The sequence below is a fragment of the Lissotriton vulgaris genome, chromosome 6 (genome assembly GCF_964263255.1).
Source record: "Lissotriton vulgaris chromosome 6, aLisVul1.2, whole genome shotgun sequence".
Taxonomy (NCBI): domain Eukaryota; kingdom Metazoa; phylum Chordata; class Amphibia; order Caudata; family Salamandridae; genus Lissotriton; species Lissotriton vulgaris.
This window is the reverse complement of record NC_141694.1, coordinates 1,255,418,550-1,255,444,550: the sequence shown is the minus strand read 5'-3', so window position 1 is coordinate 1,255,444,550 and position 26,001 is coordinate 1,255,418,550. Positions and strand designations below refer to the sequence as shown.

At 44.2% G+C, this 26,001-nt stretch overlaps 1 protein-coding gene across 1 annotated transcript in view; it reads right to left on the bottom strand.

The window, feature by feature from the left end:
• LOC147708717 (uncharacterized) overlaps positions 1 to 26,001 on the bottom strand; it is a 251,977-nt gene that overhangs the window by 27,790 nt on the left and 198,186 nt on the right. Inside the window, exons 17-19 of the mRNA XM_086925766.1 lie at positions 7,209 to 7,280; positions 5,390 to 5,479; positions 4,652 to 4,723 (exon numbers count right to left, since the gene is read on the bottom strand). Coding sequence (XP_086781892.1) covers positions 4,652 to 4,723; positions 5,390 to 5,479; positions 7,209 to 7,280 — 234 coding nt within the window. The remainder of the gene's footprint in view (positions 1 to 4,651; positions 4,724 to 5,389; positions 5,480 to 7,208; positions 7,281 to 26,001) is intronic.

Below are 26,001 nucleotides of genomic sequence, written 5' to 3'. Positions count from 1 at the left end.
TGTACCCTAGGGTTATATCAGATCACAATTCTTTTTCTCTTCTCTCTTTCGTCCATCCTGACAAATGGGGACATAAACAAATGTAAGCATGTCCATCATAGGAATTGAAGATATAAGTTGGTGAGCTTTGCTGTCATTCCTAAATGTGCTCCTTAGTGTACACCATTTGATGCCAATATTTTGATGGTCAGTGTTAGGAACTTCAAAGTTAGTGACACCCAGTTAGCCATTAGTGTTGCCATAATTTGTTATAGAAGGAAGATAATGAATTCTTCATCTAGTTAATTGGAAAAATGCCTGTATCCAGTGGTTGAGGAATGAAAATAGCATAGTAATCCATTTTGAAATTCTGTAAAAACACATCCTGACTTATTTAATGAAATGCTAAAATGGACATTTATGGCGCTTGTGTTGGAAGATTATGATTGGCTCACATTGTATTTGTAGAGTAACAAGGAACGTTGAAATTACTCATATAGCCAGTCAGTTATGATAAATCATCTGAATAAATGTACATCTAATCATATTGAAGTAATTTAGAGATTTTTCTTTAATATATTGCTTTTGTTTATGATGAATCAGTTGCATTTCATAGTTAATCAGAGTTTGTTTACTCACAACTGATGCGATATCACCAGTAATTAGAAAGAATACAGATGTGCTGCCCAAAAAAGAAGCTCTGTAGACTGGTCATACTAGGCCTCGTTGCCCGGCTTAGAGGATATGTTTTTCCACAAGAAAATCTTATATATATTTATTTTGAATTAAAATTGTCAATTCATGCTTGTTTTTTAATTTATGAAGAGCAAGCATATTGCCACCCTTCTGCATATGCATAGCAAAGATGTGAATGGCTATCCTGCTACAGGACTTTTCGCTCATCAAAGCATCTCATTATTTCTGTGTATCTCTAAATTGTTGTGGAAGCAGTTTACTTTGTGAATGTTTAGCTTAAAAATATTTCACCATTGCGGGGCACGGCATCCTGAATTGCATAATCTAAATTGGATGAGTTTCATTCAGATTTCAGCTTTGGAGGTGTCTCACACAAATAAAATGTAACAGAAATACATCCATGGAGGTTAAAGGAAACACACAAATGTATAAATTATCCAACAACCCCCCCCCCACCCACTGACATCCCCTCTTACTTAACCAGTCTCCCTCGGCATTGTACAGGGTGACACTGAACATCGCAGTTCTGTTCCCCTGTGTAATTCTGTCTAGGAATGGCCCGACTGATAGCCCTATATACACAAAAAAGAGAGCCAGGCACAACCCAGTACAAGGCCCACCTTCAGTAACCGCCATCTCTGCCCTCCACAAATGATCCCTCTCCTATCACTAGACCACACTTCCCAAATCACTCAGCTCAAGTAAGAAGTGGCTACATAATCACTAAAGTAGTCTTTAAGACAGTGTGTGGAATAACAGACGAAATAGCGTTTAACCGGAATGCTATTGGCATCAGCAATCTTTAAAGATTCACTTGCTTTGAATAGAACTTAACATTAGAAGAGAATCCCATTCCACCTAGAGATGACACACCTATGTTGACCATTGCACTTAATAGAAGTCCCTTCAACGGAGTTCTCACTGAAGCTACAAGTGGCAAAACATGCAGCGGGCACAGTGTTATCACTTTGCAGCCATTCCTGCAGTTCTGCAGCATTCAGAGGTTTCATCTCTCCCCTACACACTGGCATGTATCTGAACCCCCCATACAATTACTGTTATCCTTATGAATATTTAATGGAGCTTTCAGTATGTATTAGATTGAGAAGCCATTAAAGTCAGTTCAAATAGACCAATACGTCTATGGAGAAAGTGATCTGGTATTACTCCTGGTCGAATCTTTCTTTTGACCAATGAGATCCAGCAATCCACAGAGGTAGATTCAAGTATTTTGGTACATGCCTCGTATCATTCATAGAGATGCAAGAATGCTGGAAGGAAGGGTTTTGCGTATTTCTTTATAGTTTATTGGACCAATTTTTGTCAGCCTTTTACAAGACCCTACTCTGCAGAGTAGATTTGAGCAATTCAAATGCGGTGCTGAACAGTTTAAGAAACTTTAAAAGACAAATGTACTTTCTATGTCAGTAGGGCGATGCTATGTTGTTGGAGAAAGATGCCCACAACTGGAGAATTAGTAGGAATTTTAGTTTTAAAAAACAGGAGTTATATGTTTTCTACTTTTTTTCCTTCTGGATGTCATTGTACTTTAATGTGTGCTTGTGTGTGAGTGTGCATGCTTCTGTATTAATGTGAGTTTTTATTTTTTGCAAATTAATCCAGCTTATTTACATTTGCATTTTTTAACACTGGTAGATGAAAGAAACATGCTGCCTGAACAGCAAATGGTTAAAAAAGTGTTTCTAGAGCTGGCATTTATAGCATGGGGGGGGGGGGGGGGAATCAATCTGTCGAAGGCACTTGTGTTGATGATTCTTGGCAAACCTGTTACATCCATTAGAGAATTCACATTGCCACCCATGGTAAAATACTGCCCTCCAATAATGGTAATATTTCTTGGCAACTTGTGGTCTACCTCCTAGTAACATTACAGCCCTGTGACAATAAATCCTGGCATGTTTTGGGCATCTGTGATGGTGTAAATCTCTGGCATAACGAGAGTCCTTGGAGAATGCTGGGTATTCTTGACAAATTGAGAAGTGCCATGGTCTGAATGATCTGCCATAGAAAATGAAACCAGTATGTGGCTGAGAGGGATTGGCTAAACGTGTTCTTTAGTATGTTCTTAAGTATTTCTACCTTATGTTTGTTAAGATGTCTATTCTGTAGATGATAAAGGTAGGACTATGAGTTTCCAGGATTTGCCATGTGGTCAGAGTATCCCAGAGGGTATGGATATTACCAGGACAAACAAGGCATTCCATTTGTCCACTTATGTGTGGTGTCACTAGGGACAGGAACGTTTTAAACGGCCAACATAAAGTTCAAGGCAAAACAGAAATCTTAGAAGCTTATTGTATCCAACACAAATATCTATCGTTTGGGGCACTGCTGCAGGTGATATGAAAATAACTATGTTGTTGAACAATCAAGCCAAATATTATGTTTCAGGTAGAAAGTACTGCAAGGTTACTGGAAAAAAAAGTTGTTTGAAAAATGTGTCCCAAGATAAGTGAACATGAATAGCACACAATGCAATCACCATTATGTAGTTATGTTTTAGTCACATGCTCCATTGAAAATGCTTTCTCAGATTGCACCAAGACCTTGGGCCCTGCAACAAATTGGACAAGATACTTTCCACCATGCCAAAATGTGTAGAGTTCTGCAAAGGGGAAAAAAGTTAGGAGGCGAGTTGAAAAACTTAAATATTCTAAATCTAATAAATGTCATTGTTAGCTGACCATTTGAGAGAACAGCTTGGACAATCCCTTACTCATACAAGAAGAATGTGTTTATTAACTGACTCTGGGGCATATTATCAAGGAGGACGTTAAAAATTATCGCCGGTTTAGCGGCAGAAAACTGCTGCTGAAGCACCGATAATGGGCTTGATAATATGCCCTTGAGAATTCCAATAGAAGTCCATGTTCTGGTGTGAACCTGGGCTTCTGTTGGAATTCTCCAGGGCATATTATCAAGCCCTTTATTACCGTTTTAGCAGCAGTTTTCTGCCGCTAAACCGGCGATAATTGTAACGCCGTCCTTGATAATATGCCCCAGTGTTTTTTCTAAAATTCCATATTCAACATAATCAAGCACTACTTTTTCTTTCCCTGGAGGCAACTAAATAGGATAATCCAATATTTTACTTACTATTGTCAATAAACATTTGTCTGTTTGAAATCAATATTTTCAAGTTTATTACCCCAAAGTAAATATGTAAAATAAAAAATACATCAAAGGTAACATTGAATATGGCCCACTAGCTTATAGATGGGTTCCTTTGACGTCATATACCAAAAAGGGTGGGGGGAAAGTGCTCTGCAAACATCCAAAAATAAGATTGTGCCTGAAATTGGATTGCCACTCCCAATTGGACTGGAAAACATGGTGTCTCTGTTTTGTCAAAAGTGCTGTCATTATTTACAAAATACAAAAAGAGGGTACTGGATTGTGAACAGTACAACAGTCAGATGTCTTAGGCACTTGTAAATGGTAATGTGGATATACACGTTGTGGAGATCTAGCAAGTAAAAATAAATATAATCTCTGTATCAATGGCAGAATAGTTGCAAGCTTACCTTGAAAAGTCTTGGTGATTACATAAATATGTTTACTCAGTGAAGGTGCAGAAAAGGGATGTGAAGGGAGTGTGGGATAATTTGGAAGAGTGAAAGAAAGGATGAGAGCCAGACTGCCTTGCAAATTGTGCATCGTAAATATTCATTCATGTAAAGAATTGATTGGTGACCTTTATTAGTCCTTGCAAAAACAGCATTTATTTGCCATTTATAAACCTTCAGAAACAGTCATTTCAAAACCCAGAGGCCAATAGGATTAGGATGCTGTAAAGAAGAGGTTGTACAGTTTTACTTTAGATGGGGGCCAAGGGCAAGGGATGAGATTGGCTTTTTAGACCATCCACCATTGCTAGAAGCCAACTGGATAAAATGTACTAGGAAAAAGAAAATACACAAAAACATGGTGGCCTTTGAAATACTGTCTCACTTACCCTTTCGCCAGAGTAAAGTATCAAGCTGTTATTCTTCCTCATCATTGCCTCTGTGGTGGGCCAGCGTGGCTGCTGAAGTGATAAAAAACCGCATGAGGAAAAATGTTCTCTAAGGCCCACTTCCATTATCTACACAACACCATGCCCATAAAGAAATACCCTCATCAAAGTGTTTAGCAGCGCCCACGTTTAAGAAGGTGATTTTATCTACTGGATGCAATCTCATAAATTGTATGACAAGCAAGTGCATGTAAATGTAGAAATATGGTTGTGGTTAAAACTGGCGAGCCAACAAATATCCAATGTGTATGAAGATCTATGCCTATTGAACTTATCTACACTTTATTTGTAGGTTGGGTAGGTGAGGGAGGAAGTGCCAGAGAATCGAATGGGGAAGCTAATAGAAGAGTGACGTCTAATCCAGCCATAAGGGGAAAGAAGAGGAAAGGGGAAAGAATTTGCCAGAAAAGAAGCATAGTGGAATAGTGAAGTGGGCTTAATGACAGCGCAACAAGTGGAGATACTAGATGATGGTCCAAATTTTAGAGGTATTATTGGTTAGTGAGAAATGCTAGGAACAGCTTTGTTTAGAGGCTGGTCAGGTTAGTTATAGATTGAGAGCAGGGTGTGAGAAATAACATTTATAGTGGATCCAATGTTAGAGAACAGGCATGGAGGGCAACTGAAACACCCAAATACCTGGCTCCTATTCCTCCATTAAAATACTTTTTAACTTACGCATACTCTTCCAGCAATATGATGTGGGATGCGCAGAATCAATGGAAAACTCCTCTGTCCCAGGCGGTGTCTAGAAAGGCATACAGGAAGCTGTAAAGAATCCAAAAAAGATTTCAGCAAAATTAAGGCCAACTCCAGCCTCCACTAATGAGGCTCACGTTCCTTCTTAGCCCACTACTTTGTATTTGAGGATATCAAACTATTAATATTGTCCTACCATTTTATAACAAAAACATGCTTGAATATATATGTATTATGTGTATATCATCAAGTTATACACACACAGACACATACATAAATGTATATAACATATATACATTTATATATAGATATATTTTGAAATATATGTATACATGTGGGTACAGAAGCTAGCCAACTATTCACTCAGTATGGCCCTTTCGTTTGGGTTGAGTATCCCTCTGTTCAAAATACATCTTTGGAAAACTCCCCTGGGAAATAATGAAGTCCACATAAACCTGTTTAGTTGTGCAGGTTTAGATGAGTCGAAGCTCAGTGAATCTCATGTCAGGTGTTTTCTTGCACCTGAATGTGTATTCAGAATGTGTGAAGCTGCAACAGTCACTAAAGTCTTCTGAATATGATAATCTAAGTGTTTCAAAAGACTACAGAATAGATACACATTGCATGGTGTGTGCATGTGTGTGCTTTCCCTAAGATGTCTCTAGCATTCCTCTAAGACCTTGGTAGTCCAGCAACATCTTATGAAGCTTGCAGGATTCCACAAGCTCCTTGAGTGACTGGGCCTAAATCAGCAGAGCTGGAGGAGGCTTCTTAGGTACCAAGGAATATTTATCATGCATTAAAAGTTACTCTGGCAGAGTAGTTCCATGTATTATGGCAGCTTTGGGTGCTAAGCTTCAATAATGCAATCTTGATTCTCGATCTTCCTACCAAACTAGTCCGTGACACATTTCTGGTCTGTCAATACCATGTCCTGGTCTTATCATCAAGGAGTACAAAGATTAAAATTAAGTCAGTAGATCATGGTAAGAGTGATGAAAGAGTTTGGTGGCTCTGGCAGAGGGCATCGAATTAACTGCAGATATTTCTGAAAATGTTGTATTCCAAATCTTGTATTATAAAAGGCATCATAATTCTTTTAGACTTGTTTGTGAAATATATGTAAAGGACACCATATTTCTACTTGTGAATGACATTAAGATGGGTGCTGCCATTAAATATGCATTTACAAAGCCAGGGAAAGTCCTATTTACTTTTGCACAGTTGAAGTTTGTACAAGCCATCAGTCTGGGTCTACTTCATTAGGAGAAAGTTTGCTTTCTGGTGGTGGTGAGATAAACAGTTTCAACGGTTTGCTTGGAATTTTTTAATTCATCTAGAAGATTGCGGTGTCTTTTATATTGAGAGTGTGAATGGCGAGTTCCGCTGGTAATGTTAGAATCAAAAACGAAAGAAACAGCAGTGATTCACATACAATCTTCCTTATTCATTTTGGCTATGTGTATATGGTAGTATTGCATAAACTACGCTGTCTTGAGAAATGTACTTTGTAAATAGTCATCTATTTAAAGAATCCATTAGAAACCTTTATTAACCTTGATGAAACAGCATTCATTTGAAGTTAACAAACTTCAGTAGGCAGTAAGATAAGACAATGTATGATAGAGCAGATTGTGTAGTTAGTTATACAGAGAGACAGGTGGCAAGAAACAACTGGTTTTGTCGACTACACATTCATAGAAACCAAAAGATTAAATGTTCTGAGGCACAGGAAATGCTCAAACACATGGTGAAGGAAATGCTCAAACACATGGTGGACTTTCGTGCCCCGTCTTACCCTTTTGCCAGAATGAGGTAGGAGGCTTCGGCTCTCGCTCATTATTGTGTCTGCCTGGAACTTCTGTGGCTGCTGTAAAGATAAAAATTGCATTAGGCAAAACATACTTTAAGGTCCATTTTCACTTTCCACATCAAACTCCCCTTCCATGACCACAATGAAAGACTCTCATCAAACTTTTCAAGTATATGTAGGAACATTGATCACACAGAGTTTGTTGCCAGCAACCTAGTTTCTAGTAAATCATGTGAAGTAGGAGATGACAATATTATTAAGCTGTAAGAGTATCTTTAGCCATGGCACCCTTAAGGGTTTAAAGGTTTTAAAGATCTCCAGTGTCAGAGCAGTGTATTTGGCTAGTTTGCCTATAGACATTCCATGAGTATAAATAGACTGCATGAAGTATTTTTCTGGCAGACAAATAATGCAAGCAAATATGTTTAAAGAGAAATAACAGCAAGGATGCATGTTCACCTTGTTAGGATGTAAGGGAGTGGACAAGTTCATAGCCAATGGAAAGAGGTGGTTTCTAGTAAAATATACTAATTCAAAACAACAAACGTAAACTGATAAGTTTAATGAAAGTTACATAATTTTGGAGAGAAAGGTGAGGATTATTGTTACATGTGCAAGTGATGTTTTCCTAAACATCAGCCTGCCTATGCAGTGTGTGCTATTTATTGGTACTACACTGATACATGCTTATTATTTTTTGTAATTGCACTCTGATCTCACTGCCCATAGGCATGTGTTCCCTAATGATGAAGAGTGTCCTAAGAGTTCTCATCTAGAGCTGATTGTAAGGTATTATCCACTATTGCAAAATGTGTTATGATTAGTTAATACCATCTGCTCAGAGCATAACCCATTAATTGACTACCATGTATGTGAGGGGATAAGACAAGAACAACAGGCAATTAGGAACTTTTACTACTGAGCATGTGGAGAATACATCTACTAGCACCCCTATAGGAAGGCCAAAAAGCTGATTGCACCTGCTGGCTTCTAGTCCTTCACTGAACCTGGAACACAGGCAAATAAGAATACTTAGTGTGATCATTCTACTGCCTTGGACTTGCTGAGCCAGTTTCAATATTCCAGAGAACATTTTAATAATTATATTAATCAAAAAATGTCCATCCACTGGAACAATAGCTGAAGATGAAAATCTTGAGAATTTAATACCACGCACAGAAAATGTATTTTTGGTATTGTTTATTTCTAAGAATGCTCTTTCACTGACTATACTAACAAATAAAAACAACAAAAATTCATACATGGTCACAAAAATCTTTATTTCGATGTTCCTCAAATTAGCTAGACATAGATTCCCTTCAAATGTGTTGCCATGAACAACAGGCATTCAATCCATACGGCCTCTCAGCATCAATCAATCAGTAGGTTTGTATAAACCTTCTTGTCACGCATGAGGTTATACAGGCGATGGCAGGGTTCAGTTGATTAGCCAAATAGTCAGGTTTTCAGGACTTTCAGAACTCTGGAAGAAGTAGGGAAGTCCGGAGGTAAGGGGGTAGCTCCTTCCATGTCTTTGTTGCTAGGTAGGAGAAGGCGCGACCTCTGCATCTGCTAAGTCAGATGCAGGGTGAAAGTTAGAGACGGAAGTGGAGCGGAGATGTATGGTGGGCGATGTAAGTACAGTTGATGGTTCAAGTAGGTGGGTCTGCAGTTGTGTAGGGCCTTGTATGCGTCGGCCAGGAGCTTGATACCTAGCATCTTTTATGTACAGGGAGCCAGTTCATTTCCCTGAGGTAGGGGGAGATGTGGGTTTGTCTAGGGAGTTCTAGGGCGAGTCTGACTGCTGTGTTCTGTATGGTCTGTAGTTGATTCGTATTGTGGTCATTGAGGGTCTGAGTGAAGAGGGCCACCATGATGCATCCGAGGGGGAGCTTTTGTTTCTGAAGATCAGTACTCCTGTCTTGTCTGTGTTGAGCTTCAGGCAGTTGTCCTTCATAAAGTTAGCAACGTCTGTACTGCAGTTGTGGAAGTTGTTCTTGGTGTTGGTGGTGTCTTCATAGAGAGAGAGGATGAGTTTTGTGACATCGGCGTAGGATATAAGGCCAGTCCATGGCTTTTGATGATGCTGGACAGAGGTAACATATAAGTGTTAAAGAGGTTGGGGATGAGCGAGGAGCCTAAGGGCACTCCACAGATGATTTCCTTTGGTTCAAAGGTGAAGGGTAGAATTATATTTTGCATTCTTCTGGTGAGGAGAGGCCATCCATCCAAGAGCAGCTCCTTGGATGCCCCTGTTGGGCAGCCATGTGATGAGTGTGTGGTGGGAGCCATATCATAGCCTTCTAGAGGTCTATGAGGATCAGAGTCACAGTCTCTCCTCAGTCGAGTAGGGATTGGATGTCGTAGGTAGCCGCCATGAGGGCTATCTTGGTGTTGTGGTTGCTGCGGAATCCAGACTGAGAGCAATCCAGTAGGAAGTTCGGTTCCAGATGTGAGGAGAATTGTTGGTTGACAACTTTTTCTATTACTTTGACTGGGAATGAGAGCAGAGAGATCGGTTGAATTCACTGGTCTCTGCTAATGGTTTCTTTAGTAGGAGGTTGACTTTTGCGTGTTTCCAGTGTTTTTGGAGAAGGTGGCTGTGGCTATTGATGTGTTAAACAAGGCAATGAAAAGGTGGCTGATTTCATTACAAGACCGGAGGCTACCATTATGCAATAACCTTTTATTGCTGCCCCAACATTCAGCTCTTTAAAGAACAATAATACATTATAAAGCAATAGAATGTCCAAACAATATGTATGTCCAGAGTCATCATCCTCTTTTATTCGTTGCTTCATTACAGATAAGTACTTCTGCTATTTGCTTGTCTGTTGCTACTTATTGATTGCTGTTAAAGATCATATCTAGTCTTTAGTCATAGTTTAGGACTGCCCTTCCAATTAATAGCTGGGCCTGATAAGTTTTTAGGGAATTGAGTTTAACCTTTGTTAATATTGTGTCAATGCTACTGCTTGACTTGTGTCAATACCTGCTTGAAAGACCGCTAGTCATTTGGCTGAGTATATTTGTGTAACACGAGGGTCCAGCCTGCAACATCCAGCCTCTTGGTCCCTTATCGGCTTCTTCGCCAGTAGTCAAACTGCTTCTATTTCAGTGGCAGCTTTCAAGCCGTAACACCACTTGCTCCTCAGTGCGATCATGGACCCACAGCAATCTCACACCTCCTCTTTCCACTACTTTGGGAAGGGGGCGAATGCGGAAGCTTTGGGTTTGTGATCGGGCAAGTATTTGAATATCAAAGATGACTAGAAATCCTCAATTGGAGATTTCTGGCAGGTTGCCTGGCAGAGTTGGTGGAGGCCAAGTGCAACCCTTACAACTAAGATCCAAGCTATTCTGGACTCGGAGGGTCCAACAACATAGAATCAAGTCAAGGCATTCCTTGGTTTCACTGTGTATTATAGGAGGTTTGTGAAGGGGGTATGGATCCATTATGACACCCTCACAGAACTCACATCCAAGAAAATGCCCAAGAAAGTAAATTCACCAGTTAGTTGTCAAACGGCTTTTGACACCATGAAAGAGGCAATGTGCTCAGCACCCATTCTCAAAACTCCAGTCTACACCAAGCTTTTAATGTGCAGACTGATGCCTCTGAGCTAGGGATAGGAGCGGTCCTATCTGAGAGCAATGATGATGGCCAAGACCAGCCTGTTGCTTTGATAAGTAGGAGGTTACTCATTTGTTACGGAAAGCCGTTTAGGAAGTTGTCAGGTTGTCCCGTCACAGCCCAAAGGTTTTGGACTCCATTACCCATTAGGCAGTGTGATGCGCAGAGATACGTCCTGAGGTATATTCGACGTCAAGGCGGCATTAAAGGAAGTACGGGTAAACAAGCGATGCCGATTATTCTTCTTGGATCCAGTTGTGACGCTGGTTGCCGGTTCCCATTCTTGGACTCGTTATGGTGTGTAAGGGTGCCTTAGCACCGGCTTTCATTTACGAACTGTTCTTGGTGAGTTTTGCTATTTAAAACATTTCACACGCGGCCGTGATGGAAACGGCTTGGGTGAATTTACTAGCATATTAAACAGTAACGTGTAACCAAAAGGGTTGTGGGTTCAAAAGGGCAGCGCTACTACAACCCACAATGGAACCAGTTTGGATGTATTCATTTTGTGCCACTACCATAAACGTGCAACGTAACGGCATTTCTGAGTTCTAGTGTGCTGTGTATTGTTTGTTGTTTAAACAGCCGTGACAGAAACGGCACAACTCTTGGATTGTAGTGTGTTCATAATCCACAGTGAAAACAGCTGTAAGTGTGTACTTGGTATTTTGGAGGATGCACTAGTAGCAGAAGCCGGGTTTACAGATGGCAATTGTATAGTGCTACATTGGAATGGTATGACAAAGCCGTGTTGAGAAACGGTGGATAAAAACAGTAAATATTGTATTGGTTCTTATTAACCAGCAAATTTCCATATACTGGGTTGTGTGTTATTTGGAATCCTTGTTTGCTTTTGATTCTTTGTCTTTACTATTATGTTTTGAGGAACAGGGGGCATTTGAAGTACGTAGTGAGAAGCTCCCCTGTGAAGTGCAATACCCTGATTGTAAGGGTGGGTACACGGATAAAAGATCACTCCTCTTTATTCCTGGACACACACTACATGCTGATGTACTGTTTAGTCTTTTTTGTATATTCATGTTCCTCTATGTCTTAAAAGGCGAACATGGAAAAGATAGAGCCATATGCATTTCATGATTATAATGAAGACCAGGTTCTGTTGTTTTCTCTTACAGGTAATAGAGAGTGTAACGCATTACCTATACCAGTTTGAAAGGGACCTATACCAGTTTGAAAGGGATAAAATTGTGTTTAGCTAATGTTATCTAATTGTTTGCTTTCTTTCATTGGTCTCCCTCCCTGCTGTCCCCATCCTTTCCTTCCCTCACTTGATCAGATCAACATTCTGTGCTGTAAGAGCTTCCAGAATTGAGAAGTTCAAGAGGTTGAATGCCTTTTTTGCAACAAACCAACTCCGAGGTATCAAACGATCTACGTGTGAAGCTTTCAGAGCTGACATCATTTAGGGAGCAGCTTTGGAGTGCCATTGAGAGGGAGGCATTTGGTTTTGTACCTGAAGAAGATGAGACAATACCTGTTTGATGCTCACTTCACAGTTCAAACTGACCACAGACCTCTCAAACGGCTAATGCAAATGAAAGGTGAGAATGCCAAACTTTTGAGGTGATCCGTCTTCCTACAGGGAACAGACTTTACAGGGGGGTGGCGCTTGCCTGGCCCAAAGATGGCTGCTTGCTAAGTGAGCTCCGCTAACCGCCACATCGATCCTTCAGCTATTAGCTATAATTATCCTGGTTACTCGCTCGAGATCCTGAGCGTGCTGTGCCCTATCGAAACGGAGGCTGTAGGAATGGAGTAATTCGGCACGGCCGGGCTGCAGTTCTCGGACCAGACGCTGCTTCCCCTGAGCCGCATGACGCAGCTGCTGAAGAGGACGACGATTCCTGCTGAGGCGGGGGCGAGCGTTCACCCGGCCCTCGCGACCATCGAGGTGTGGAGATGGCTGGCCCCCTGGTTGGTGGCAATCCTTCTGCGGAGTGAGTGGTGACTCTGCCGGCGACCGGGCTGCTGAGCTCTGTGGCGTGTTTGGTGAGACGGAGGTCAAGGCCAAGCTGCGGCGATGATCTTTGACGTGCGGCCTAACTGGCACCGACCTGGCGTGCAAGCCTGCTGGCAGACTACCTCCGGAGTGGATTCTTTGGCATTAGGCGAGTGCAGGGGGCCTGGATTCGTTGTGAACATTACACCATTTGCCTCATCACCTGGCGGGAGCGGCCCTATATCCCATTATGGGACTGCTACTGTATTGGGGATGTACGTCAGTACAACGCGATCTTTTAGATCGCAGTACTTTGCAACGCTGCCATTAGAACGCAAGTCGTTACAACGACTTGCGTTGGTGTGCGCGGATTGAGGATTATTATAATTTTATATTCCAACACCAGCCCACGTAACTGTAGGGATGGTGTTGGAATATAAAATTACAATAATCCTTATCCAACAGCGCCATCCAGCGCAAGTCGTAGTAACGACTTGCGTTGTAATGGCATTGTTGTAAAGGTACTGCAGTGTAAACACCGCATTGTAAACAATGTTTCCCGTATTGGGTCCTGGTAGCTGTGCATGGACAAGCAGTGCCACATTGCATGGCAACAAAGCGGGGGCCACACTCCAAGAGGGGCATGGTGGATCTGAGCCTTCCTTCATGGTGAACTATTAAGCTGCCTAGTGTGAAACCCTCATGGGACATAAGCCGCCCCCGGGAGCCCCTCCTCGACCTGTAAAAGCGAAGTTACTTAACTTCAGAGGCCGGGATGCGGCGCTGAGGAGGGCAAAAGAACTGGGAGATTTGCAACATGAGTGCTCTTCTCTCTCTTTATTCCCGGACTTTACTATAAGAGTCCAGGAGGCCAGGAAGCAATTTGCGCCTCTGAAACGCAAGCTGCGAGAGCAAAAAGTAGAATGCGCGATGCTGTATCTGACGCGGCTGCGAGTGATGTTCGATGGTAAAGCAAGGATATTTCTGACCCCCAGTCCCTGCAAAAATCCCTCAAAGATTGGGACTTGAACGGAAAGCGCAAGAAAGACAAGATGGCAGATGATCGGGCTGATGGAGCGGATGGAGGACTTGATAAAAATGACTGATGAGAAACACTGCACGGCAGACTTTTATGATGATTTTCCCCGTGAGTAGATAATCTGTGCAGGATTGGGGTGATTGGACCTTTAGCTTTCAGGGAGTGCCACCTTACTGTGAAATATAACTTTATGCCGAAATGTATGATTCTGCTGACGCTTACTCGCATAGGCCAGGCTTAATGGTACGGGAAGTCAGCATCATGTTGAGTGAGAGATGCTATCCATCAATAGTTGTTTCCGAGGCTCCCTGAGAGACTTAGTACCTCCAGTGGAAGTCTCTTATTATTTGGAAAGTGGGTGTGTGGCATTGGGACCCCACAGAAGGGATGGCGGTAACATCTGCCCCAATGCGTTTTACTCTCAACCGTCACAAGTTAAATAGTGCTTATTACTAAACAATTGTAGTTTTCTTGCTATATGTACTAGTAATTGCTAGTGAGGGGGAAGAGAGCAGCTTATGCCTAATTGGGGTTAGCATGGGATGGTACATTTGTTACAGTTCACATGGTCACACTGGGCGTGAATGATTAAGGCAACACATTTGTTATAGCAGCTAGGATTGTCAGAACATGTGAAAGTGAAGAATGACGCACAGTGAACATGAGGAGGGATATAGACGAAGCCTGCGATTAATGACATGGAACATGAGGGGCTTAAATGACCATAGAAAATTGTGTAAAATTCTGGCGTACTTGAACAGAAAGGAGGTAGACATTGAGCTGCTGCAAGAGACGCATCTTGCCCCTAATAGCGCTATGCTCGCGAGGTGTAACCTAGCAGGGCCATTCCATGCAAGCGGCTTCACCTCACACTCCAGGGGTGTAATTACCTTGGTTAATCCCAAGTCAGGCATACAACTTGAAGAATGCAAGACTGATCCTGCTGGTTGATTTGTAACCTCAAGATGTCATGGTAGGAAGGCTGACTTTCAAATTCTAAATACATACAGGCCTGACTATGATGACCCTCAGTTCTACCATTCACTGTAAACATACATTAGGGGCTGTCACCCATTGCCACTAATTTGGGGTGGGGATCTTAACTGCGTGTGAGATCCGGCGCTTGATCGATTGAAGAGACCCTCAGATTTTAGAACCATTGAAAATAATGTTGGAAGAGTACCACGGGGTAGCTGACAGAGAAATCAAGCAAATGGGGAAGTACACATTGGCCAGATCTTATGGTGAGGGAGACAGGCCGGGCTCAGTGCTGGCGGCGATTGCCCGCTGACGGTATGAATCTGGAGTCACCCAAGAATTGTTAGATGAGAGGGGAACTGCCCTGAAAGAGCAGGCGGAAATAGTAAATAGATTTGGCCAATATTATCAGAACCTGTATAGTTCCAAAGTTACCCCAGACAAAGAAAATATAGTGAACTACCTGAAATACATACAAGTACCCTGGCTGATGGATAGCCACGGAGAGTATCTCATGAGACCTCTAGATGCTGTTGAGATCCGTATGGCACTCAACTCCATGCGGGATGGAAGTGCACTTGGCCAAGATGGGCTCACTGTGGCCTTTTATAAGGCCCATACTTGATCACTCTACCAGGAGATGGAAGAACATGCCATAATTTATTTATTTAATTTATTTAATGGTTTTTGTAAAGCGCGTAGTAACTCCGAAGAGCATCCCAGCGCTGATCTGCTTCTCCAGGGGTTTTTAGCCAGCTAGTGAAATTATATTTGCGGGAAAAGGAGGGTTTTTAAGGTTTTTCTGAACTGGAGATAGTTCGGTTCTGTCCTGAGTTTCCGGGGTAAATGGTTCCATCGTTTAGCCGTGTGAACCGAAAAGCGACGGCCACCGGTCTTGGCTTTTCTCACTCTAGGGACTGCAATGAGATTTTCTGTATTGGACCGGAGATCTCTCTCTGCTTTGTATGGGATTAAAAGTTCTTTCAGAAGCGGGGGACCGTTGTTGTTGAGGGTTTTATGGGCCAGACAGAGGGCTTTGAAAACGACCCTTTCTCTGACTGGGAGCCAGTGGAGAGAGTTGAGGGCCGGCCTGGCGGAGGATCTTCCAGGTGTGCCCGTAAGTAGGCGGGCTACAGCGTTTTGGACTTTCTGCAGTGAGTTCATGGTGGCTTCAGGGGCTCCCAAGTATATAGCGTTACAGTAGTCTAATCTTGCCAGGATTAGACCCTGAATGAGGAGCCTCCTTGCGGTGTCTGGGAGCAGGGGAAAGATCTTCCTGCAGGCTCTGAGTAGCCCAAAGCATGTCCCTGCGGTTCTTTTTGCCTGGGTTTTAAAACTCATGTCCTTCTCAATCCACACACCAAGGCTCTTGACCTCTTCCTTGGGTGCGGGAGGGTCCCCTAGGCACCTAGGCCAAAGGTGAGATGGTAGAGAGGGCCCGTTGTGGCCCATCAGGAGGATCTCAGTCTTGGAGCCGTTCAATTTTAATGAGGAGAGATTCATCCATCTGTGGACTTCGGAAAGGCAGTTATGGAGGTCGGATGGGGCGTGATGAGGGTGAGAAAGGGTAACGACCAGCTGAGTGTCGTCGGCGTAGTTGATAACTGACAAGCCGTACGAGCTGTCCCTCTTCTCCAGTGGGGCCATGTACACGTTGAAAAGTGTAGGGCTCAGAGATGAGCCCTGTGGCACTCCACACTGGAGGGGGATGATGGGTGAGCAGCTGTCATTTTCCCGCACCTGGAAAGAGCGTCCCGTCAAAAAGGATTCTAGCCATTTCAAGGCCATACCCTTTAGTCCGATCTCTCCCAGTCGGTGGATTAGGGTGGGGTGGTCTACAGTGTCGAAGGCCGCACTGAGATCTAGGAGGATCACTGCCACTGATCCTCCCATGTCCATAATGCTTCTGGCCTTCTCCACTGCTGTCAGGAGGGCGATGTCCGTGCCCTGACCTGGACGGAATCCTGTCTGGGAGGCCGCTAAGAGGTTGTTGCTTTCTAGGTAAAGCGATAGTTGCTTATTTACCAGCTTCTCTGCGATCTTGCTGTTTCCAGGGAGAAGGGAAATGGGCCTGTAGTTGGCGAGATCCTGCGGGTCTAAAGAGGGTTTTTTCAGTAGACCTTTGACTGCCGCCGCTTTCCAGCTGGCGGGGACAATGCCCTCTGAGAGAGAGGAATTGATCAGGGCCGTGAGGGGGGGACGATGGTACTTGACACTTTTTTTAGGAAACGGAGGGGGGCAGGATCAAGGGGGGAACCACTTTTTATTGCGGCCAGCGTAGCTCCTACTTCTTCCGTTGTTACGGGACCGAAAGTGTCCAGGGAGGGTTGGGGGGCTGGCGGCAGGGGAGGGATGGTGGTGGTGATGGTGGGGTCCGGCTGTGTGGGTTCCTGTTCGGGGGGGGTATGGTTAGAAGAATGTTTTGAATCTTCTCATCGAAGAAGGTGGCTAATTTTCTACATTTAGTTTCAGCTGCATTGGGATAGAGGGGTTTGAGTGGGGGGTCAGGGGCGTGGAGTAGTTCTTTTAGAACTGAGTAGGTTTCATGGGCCGAGCAGGCAGCGTTTTTAATTCTGTCCTCGTAGAAACTAGTTTTGATGCTACGTAGCTCTTTTTTGTAGGATTTTACCGCGGTGCGGAATGCTTCTTTCCGTTCCTCGGTTTTTTCCTTCCTCCAAATCCGTTCATTTCTTTTGCAAGCCTTACGCAGCAGGTTGAGTTCCGGGGTATACCAAGGTGAGGGATTAACTCTCTTGATGTGTCTGAGAGAGTGGGTTTTGGGCAGGATGGCGTCTAGCGATTGGGTAATCCAGGTACTGAATTTTTTGTCCCCTACTAAGGTGTTATTGGGGGGAAGGGGAACGTTTTCTCGGAGTTTGGCTGCCCAGACGTCTGGTTCCAATTTCTGCCATCATCTGGAGTACGTTCTGATTTTTGGGGGTATAGGGAGCACTGTGATAATGTCCCAAACTAGGGGAACCAAGAAGTGGTCCGTCCAGGGAAGGGGGATATGGTCAAGGGATCTTAGGTTGGGGATGTTGGAGAAAATGGGGTCAAGCAGTTGACCTTTTTCATGGGTGGCCTGTGGGTTTTTAAGGTCAAGGCCCATTGCGGTGAGATCCTGGAGTAGTTCTTTGGCCGGTTTACCGTCTGGGTCCAGGAGATGTGCATTCAGGTCTCCTAATAATAGGTAGTTAGTAGTGGACGTGCATTTGGTGGAGGTCTGGTCAGTAATTTTGGTCAGAAAGTCTCCTAAGTTGCCTGGTGGACGATATATCAGCGTTCCTGATATCGAGGTGACAGGGGAGATTATAATAGTATAGTGGCAGCTTTCATAACCCTTGATGTTGCCATCAGACGTTTTGCAGGTGAAGGTGTCTTTGAAGATTATTGCAAGTCCACCTCCCCTACCCTCTGGTCTGTTTTGTGAGCACATAACGTACCCGGGGGGAGTGCTAGAACGATGTCTGGGCCACTACTGGAGGTAAGCCAGGTTTCTGTTAAAAACAGAATGTCTAAGGCAATGTTGGTGATTAGGAGATTCACTTCTTGTGCGTGTTTCACAAGCGACCTGCAGTTAAGTAGGCCTAGGTGCAAACCCTTTGATGCCCTGGTCTGATTGACGGGGTTGCATCGGTCACATCCGGAGAATTGGGTGTCTCCCGTCAAGATGCGTGAGCAGGAGGGATGTTTGTTGGGGTTCAAGGCTAGCAAGTCAGCCCGGGTGTATGTCTGGTTGTTAGAGGCTGCAGCGGGCAGAGTGACTGGGCCTAAGGCCGGCTGGGCCCGGACGGGCCCAGACGGGCTTGCCTTTGGCGCGCCTTCGGCGCGCTGACGGCGCGCCCGCTGCGCCCGTCCGCTGCGCGTCCGGTGATTGCACATCTTTATAGGTGGAAAAGGGGGCGGGTGGGCGTGGCCTGAGAGTGGGCGTGGCCTCAATTCCTCGCCGTGAATGGCGTCCAAAGGTTTGTTTTGTTCCTGATTCGGTGCAGCGAAGGGGTCGCTGTTTTGGCGTGTCTCAAGCCCGCTGTAGAGGTGCCAGCCGGGTGAGTGCGCAGTTAAAAATACAGGTTTATTTTATAAGTGACACAGAAAATTACAATTTAAAAAATTCGGTCGTCTCCCGGCTTCCGCCTCAGGAGTTTTAGCAGGTTCTGATTGCTTAGCGCTGTTAATCGCGCGTTTATACTGTGGCGGGTGGGCGTGGCCTGAGAGTGGGCGTGGCCTCAATTCCTCGCCGTGAATGGCGTCCAAAGGTTTGTTTTGTTCCTGATTCGGTGCAGCGAAGGGGTCGCTGTTTTGGCGTGTCTCAAGCCCGCTGTAGAGGTGCCAGCCGGGTGAGTGCGCAGTTAAAAATACAGGTTTATTTTATAAGTGACACAGAAAATTACAATTTTAAAAATTCGGTCGTCTCCCGGCTTCCGCCTCAGGAGTTTTAGCAGGTTCTGATTGCTTAGCGCTGTTAATCGCGCTTTTATACTGTGGCGGGTGGGTGTGGCCTGAGAGTGGGCGTGGCCTCAATTCCTCGCCGTGAATGGCGTCCAAAGGTTTGTTTTGTTCCTGATTCGGTGCAGCGAAAGGGTCGCTGTTTTGGCGTGTCTCAAGCCCGCTGTAGAGGTGCCAGCCGGGTGAGTGCGCAGTTAAAAATACAGGTTTATTTTATAAGTGACACAGAAAATTACAATTTTAAAAATTCGGTCGTCTCCCGGCTTCCGCCTCAGGAGTTTTAGCAGGTTCTGATGCCCCCCTCCATGCGTGAGGCACTGATCGCAACCATATTGAAATCTGACAAGGCTCCCCAAGAGTGCTCATCTTATAGACCACTATCATTGATAAATGTTGACACTAACATTTTTGCTAAAATATTGGCCAACAAACTGACCCCGCTTTTGGCTATTTTGGTGGGTCCTGAGCAGGCCGGCTTTGTACCTGGCCGTACAGTAGCCGACAATCTGATAACAGTTTTGCGGCTCTACAGCATGTTAAACCGGGTGTCAAGGCGGCAGCAGCTGAAAATGCCTTCGATTTGGTTGAGTGCTTTTGGGGTACACGAAGACTCTGAATAAGAAAGTCAGGAGACTGGTCTCCATGGGTCTACTCTTTTACAAGGTTTTGGGGTCTATATGTGCAATATTTGTTGGCGAAACAAGCTGATATTGGGGATAATGACTGAATGTATGTTGTACGAGGTTGCCCCCCAAAAAATGAATATTAATAAGCCATATGAGTCTCGTATTAACAGATTATGATAGCTTAATATCCTACATGTAATCGCTTGCACTCAGAAAAGTGAATTCTGCAGACTGTCATAGTATGGTTCTAGAGTATTTTATCCCACTGTGCAAACCCTGACTGTAACATTATAATGCTATAATGCTATTGTGTTATGTGGCAGCAATTGTTGCCAGCCACTTGAAGGCCCGTTTGTGATGTATATTCTGCTCTGTGTACCAATGTGAACTGGGTTATGAAAATTTATAAAAATACATTTAAAAAAAAAACAAAAAAAAAGGGAACAGACTTTACAGTAGAACACCGACCTGGGACTGCCCATGCCAATGCAGATTGACTTTCCAGGTTCTTCCACTTATGAAATGAAAATAAAATGTATAAAGCGTGACAATCACCCAGGGGTATCTAGGCACTAGCAGACACGGACAAGCTAAAAATCTAGCAGATATCAAGATTATTTACTATATAGCCAAGTTTTTAGATTCTTCCTGAATTCCAGTAGATCTGTATAAAGTTTTAGTTCTGTCAGGAGTGAGTTCCACAGCCTTGCTGTGCTTGAGATGAATCCTCTACCACCCCAGTTGGCTTTCTTAAATCTGGGGATTACAAGGTTTCCACTGGTGGATGAGCGTAGGGAGCATGTTGGGATATAGCGTTGAAAACATTGTATCAAATATTCTGGGCCAGCGCCTTTCTGTGACCTGAAGGCAATACAGAGTGTCTTAAACTGGATGCGTTTACTTATTAGGAGCCAGTGTAATTGAATCAATGCTTGAGATGTGGATTTATATTTCGGGATGCCTAGCAGTAACTGTACTGGAGCATTCTGCAGCGTTTGTAACTTATGTAAATATTGCTTTTGAATATTAATAAAAAGATTGTTGCAGTAGTCCACTTTGGATGAAATAAGAGTCGTAAATACCATCTTTTGTAGGCTCAATAATTACTCCAAAGTTTTTTACTTTACCACTGGGGATCGCTAGAATCCCCAGTTCCTGGGGCCACCAAGTGTTCGACCAAAAAGAGGATCTCAGTCTTGCATGTCATCCGCATACGAAACCAGAGAAAAGCCGAATGATCTGATCATATCTGAGCCCCCCTCTATTTAATCTCTGTGTTACCCCACTTACAGCCTTATCAGAACAGTCCACTTTTAATTCTTAGACATCAGTTCAGAGACATGATTCAATCCGTATTCGATTTTCATAAATACAGCTTCATCAAGAGCATGGCTTAGTTCATCAACAATGCAACTTGATACAATTAATTCATCAACTATACTACTAAGCCAAGGAAACACATAAAGAACACAGCCATTACTGTGTTCTTTATGTGTTTCCTTGGTTTATTCTTTTGAAACCTTTATTACTATACATAGTCTGTCACTATGCTGGGTGACGGTTCTGTCTCTTTTAATCACAATTACTCTATCGGGAGCTTTTTTCCTTTACAATAGGAAAATTCACTTTGCATGATGCACTAATGGGTGTCGGTTTTGTCTCGAGACTTGAGATAACTCTTGTGACACTGTGTATTTGGAATTGCAGCCCTGAAGAAGTCAAGGTGTGAGATAACACACAACAAAGTACGTGTTGGCTAGAAGAAACTGCATTGTTATTGAATCAACTGTAACACGTTTTATTGTTGATGAACTAAGCCATGCTGGTGATGAAGTTGTATGGATGAAAATGGATTATGACTGAACGGATGTCTATGGAATAAAAGTGGACTAGAATATTGGAGACTTTCAGATTGTTATTGATCATCTATTACTTAATGTGTGCTGAGAAAGGATTTGTATAGATTTCCTACTCTTTTCATTGAAGGGAATTTTGGGGTGGAATTGGCAACGGACCCCTCCTCACCTGGTAGCACCATCATTACTGCAGTACAACTACTTCCCAATACTGTTTGTTGAGCGCCCATTGTCTTCTTCTATGCCTGATTGCCAATCGATTGTTCATTAATGTCTGCAAAATGTCAGCCCGTTGTTGGATCTCTGTTGGCAGGATCATTTGATACGCCCAACTAATACCCTTCTTAGGTAGGACCTGCCTCAAGTATTCTAAAAAGGCGTTAAAGGAACAATTAACGTCTTCCACCCTCGAGGAGAAAACAAGCATGGAAGAGAAAATCGCTGTGATATTATCTCGAAAGAGAGAAGACAGCCACCTTCAAAGAAAGAGCCGCCTAAAGTAAGTATGCAGGATGCCTGCCAGCAGTTGATCAAATTTTCGTGCAGTTGAAGGGAATAGTTAGGATTATAACCTATATAAGAATATGTATTAAATAATGTAATCCCCGACATCTGCATTTTCGGATAGGCCCAAAGAGAGTCTAAGAACCCCCAGAGTCTTAAAACGAGTTTGCTTCAAATAAACAGTGTAGGAAAGTAGGATCTGCTTCTTATGGTTACCCCCACTTTTTTGCTTGATGTTACACTGTTTTGATTAGTCTGACTGGGATCCTGTTAATCAGGACCTCAGTCTATCTGCTTTCTCCTTAAATTAGTTATGTTGTGTACTAGGTACACTCTAGATTGGATACTGATGTACTCTTGTCAGTCCCTAGTATATGGTACACATGTACCCAGGACATAAGTACCCCAGAGGACTCCCATGGCCTGAAAGATGTATTATGCCACGCAGGAGAGGCCATGCAAAATGGAACTACAGCTTGCTACTGCAGTCTATATAAGTTGGTGCTTGCACCACTTACGAAAGAGATAGGTTGACAATATTTATGGGCCACTACACTTAAAACGTATAAGTCACCCCTATAGCAGCTCTTAACAATCCTGAAGGCAGGGTGCTGAGTTTTAAGTGAGAGGATGCCCCTGCAAGAACAGAGCCCTTCTGCAGCCTTGGGAGACCATTCTCCTGGGTTGTCTGTGACGCAGCCAGACTTGCGGTAAATGCTATCTCGAGAACGGCTGCAACAAAACATATCATGTTTGCTATCAAACATCAACCATCAAACATCTTGAAAACAAAGCTCAACCTGGTAACCAGAGTGGGAGGTATGATTCCACCCTTCTGAAGCAACCTACGTGGGACCCATTTGTCAAAAGATGCCAATTGTCCCAAGGCCAAGGATTCAACTCCAACCACTACTGTCCCTAAGGCAACTGCTCCCCCCAGTACAGTTTCAAGTGGTGGTACAGGGAACAAAGGATTAATAGGTTTAACCTTGGGCTTTGAGGTGGGGTCTGGCCTAGTCAGAACTCCAGCTCAGGCTGCACTTGTCTGTGATGATGGCAGGGATCTTGCCACCTTATTTGTCAGTCCCAGTAACCTGGGCAAATACAGGCAGCAGCCTTTAATTAATGGTATGGAGGCCATGGCATACAGGGACGCAGGAGCAAGTGTCACTATGGTGAGAACAGATCTTGTGGACCCTGACCAGATCATACTTGGTGAAATGTACCAAGTGACCAATGCTAACAATGTCAGGACAGACCATTCCTTGGCAGTTGTTAATTTCAGCTGGGGAGGGGTAACTGGCCCAATGAAAAGTTGTTTGCTCAGACCTTCCTGTGAAATGCTTGTTGGGCAATGATTTGGAGACATCAGTTTGGGCTGATGTGGAATTAAGGACTCATGCAGAAATGCTGGGCATCACTGCAGGTGTGTTTGCTGTGACCAGGTCACAGGCCAAGAAGACAAACACTGAACAGGCCCTGGATCCTGGCACAATGGACCAGGTGCCTTCCAAGAGAAGTAACAGGAGAGGCAAGGCCGTGTCTGCCCCCCAAACAAAGAGTGAGGATAATTCTCCAGATTGAGATGATCCTATTCCCTGTGAAGGAACTACCCCACATGAGCTTGAACCTGACCAGGTTGAGTTCTTGGGGGCAGGGGGCCCTTCTAGGGCAGACCTGAGTTTGGAACACCAAACCTGCCCTTCTCTTGAACCTCTCAGACCGCAAGCTGCAGCTGAGGCTGCTGGGAGTGTCAGTGGGTCCCACAGGATCTACTGGGATGAGGGACTCCTATATTCAGAGGGTGGACACCCCAAACCTGGTACCACCTGGAGGTTGGTTATGCCTCTGAAGTTTAGGGGCTTCCTACTCACCCTTGCATATGGCATTCCCTTGGCAGGACATCTAGGCCAAAGTAAAACTTGGGACAGACTTATCCCTCACTTTCACTGGCCTCACATGTCAGGGGAAACCAAGGAGTATTGTAGCTCCTGTCTTACCTGTCAAGCCAGTGGTAAGGCAGGTAGAACCACAAAGTCCCACTTGATTCCACTTCCAGTGTTTGGGGTCCCCTTTGAAAGGGATGGGATTGATATAATTGGTCCCATGAACCCTCCAACTGCCTTTGGGCACAGTTTTATTCTAGTGATGGTGGACCATGCCACTAGATACCCATAAGCAATTCCCCTTAGGACCACCACAGCCCCCGTGGTGGCAAGGGCCGTCCTGGGAATCTTTTCCAGGGTGGGTTTCCCTAAGGAGGTCTTAACTGACAGAGGTACAAACTTAATGTCCAGTTATTTTACTGCAATGTGGAAGGAGTGTGGAGTGAACTACAAGTTCACCACACCCTATCACCCACAATGCAATGGGTTAGTTAAAAAGGTTCAAAAAAACCCTGAAGGGAATGATAATTGGACTCCTAGAAAAGCTCAGGCGAAAATGGGATGTTCTGTTGCCCTGTCTTTTTTTTTGCCCACAGAGAGGTCCCACAGAAGGGTGTTGGCTACACCCCTTTTGAACTTCTGTTTTTGGTATCCAGTTAGAGGTCCCTTGTGTTTAGTGAAGGAGGGATGGGAGTTACCTCTCAATCCACCTAAGCAAGACATAGTGGACTATGTACTTCGTCTCCGCTCCAGGATGGCTGACTACATGAAGAAGGCAAGTAAAAACCTTGAGGCAAGTCAAGAATGACAGAAAGCTTGGCATGACCAAAAGGCTGTACTGGCTGTTTATCAGCCAGGATAGAAGGTATGGTTGTTGGAGCCTGTAGTTCCAGCGGATCTCCAGGACAAGTGGAATGGACCCCATACCATTCTTGAGCAGAAGGGAGAGGTCACTTACTTAGTGGACCTGGGAACTACCAGGAGCCCCACAGGGTGCTCCATGTGAACAGGCTCAAGTCATATGTTGACAGGGCAGACATGGGCTTGCTCATGGCTACTGATTAAGGGCAGGAGGAGGAGAGTGACCCACTCCCTGACCTCCTCTCACAGAACCATGACAATGGCTCAGTTGATGGCGTAGCTTTGGCAGGCAGCCTCACTGAGCAGCAACAGGCTGTTTGAAGGAAGGTGCTCAATCAATACACGTACATGTTCTCTCTGACTCCCAGTCGGACCACCTGGTATACCCATGAAGTGAAAAAAGGGGAGAGCATACCTGTGAAGAACAAAATGTACAGGCAGCCTGACCATGTCAGAGATTGCATCAGGACTGAGGTCTAAAAGTTGCTGGAATTGGGAGTGATTTAGCCCTCTGATAGCCCTTGGGCTAGTCCAATGGTCCTGGTGCCAAAACCTCATACGTAGGGTGGTAAGAGAGAAATGAGATTTTGTGTTGACTACAGGGGACTCAATGCAGTCACTAGGACTGATTCTCACCCTATTCCTCCATGACCAGGCAAGTCAACAACGTCTCCTCGGCATGCTTCAACATCCTACGCATGCTACGGAAGATCTTCTGGTGGATCCCCACCGAGACCAGGAAGACCGTCACCCAGGCCCTCGTCACTAGCCGACTGGACTACGGCAACGCCCTCTACGCCGGCACCACCGCCAAGCTTCAGAAGAGACTCCAGCGGATCCAGAATACCTCAGCCAGACTCATCCTCGACATCCCACGAACCAGCCACATCTCCGGACATCTGAGAGACCTGCACTGGCTCCCCGTCAACAAAAGAATCACCTTCCGCCTCCTCACCCACGCACACAAAGCCCTACACGACCAAGGCCC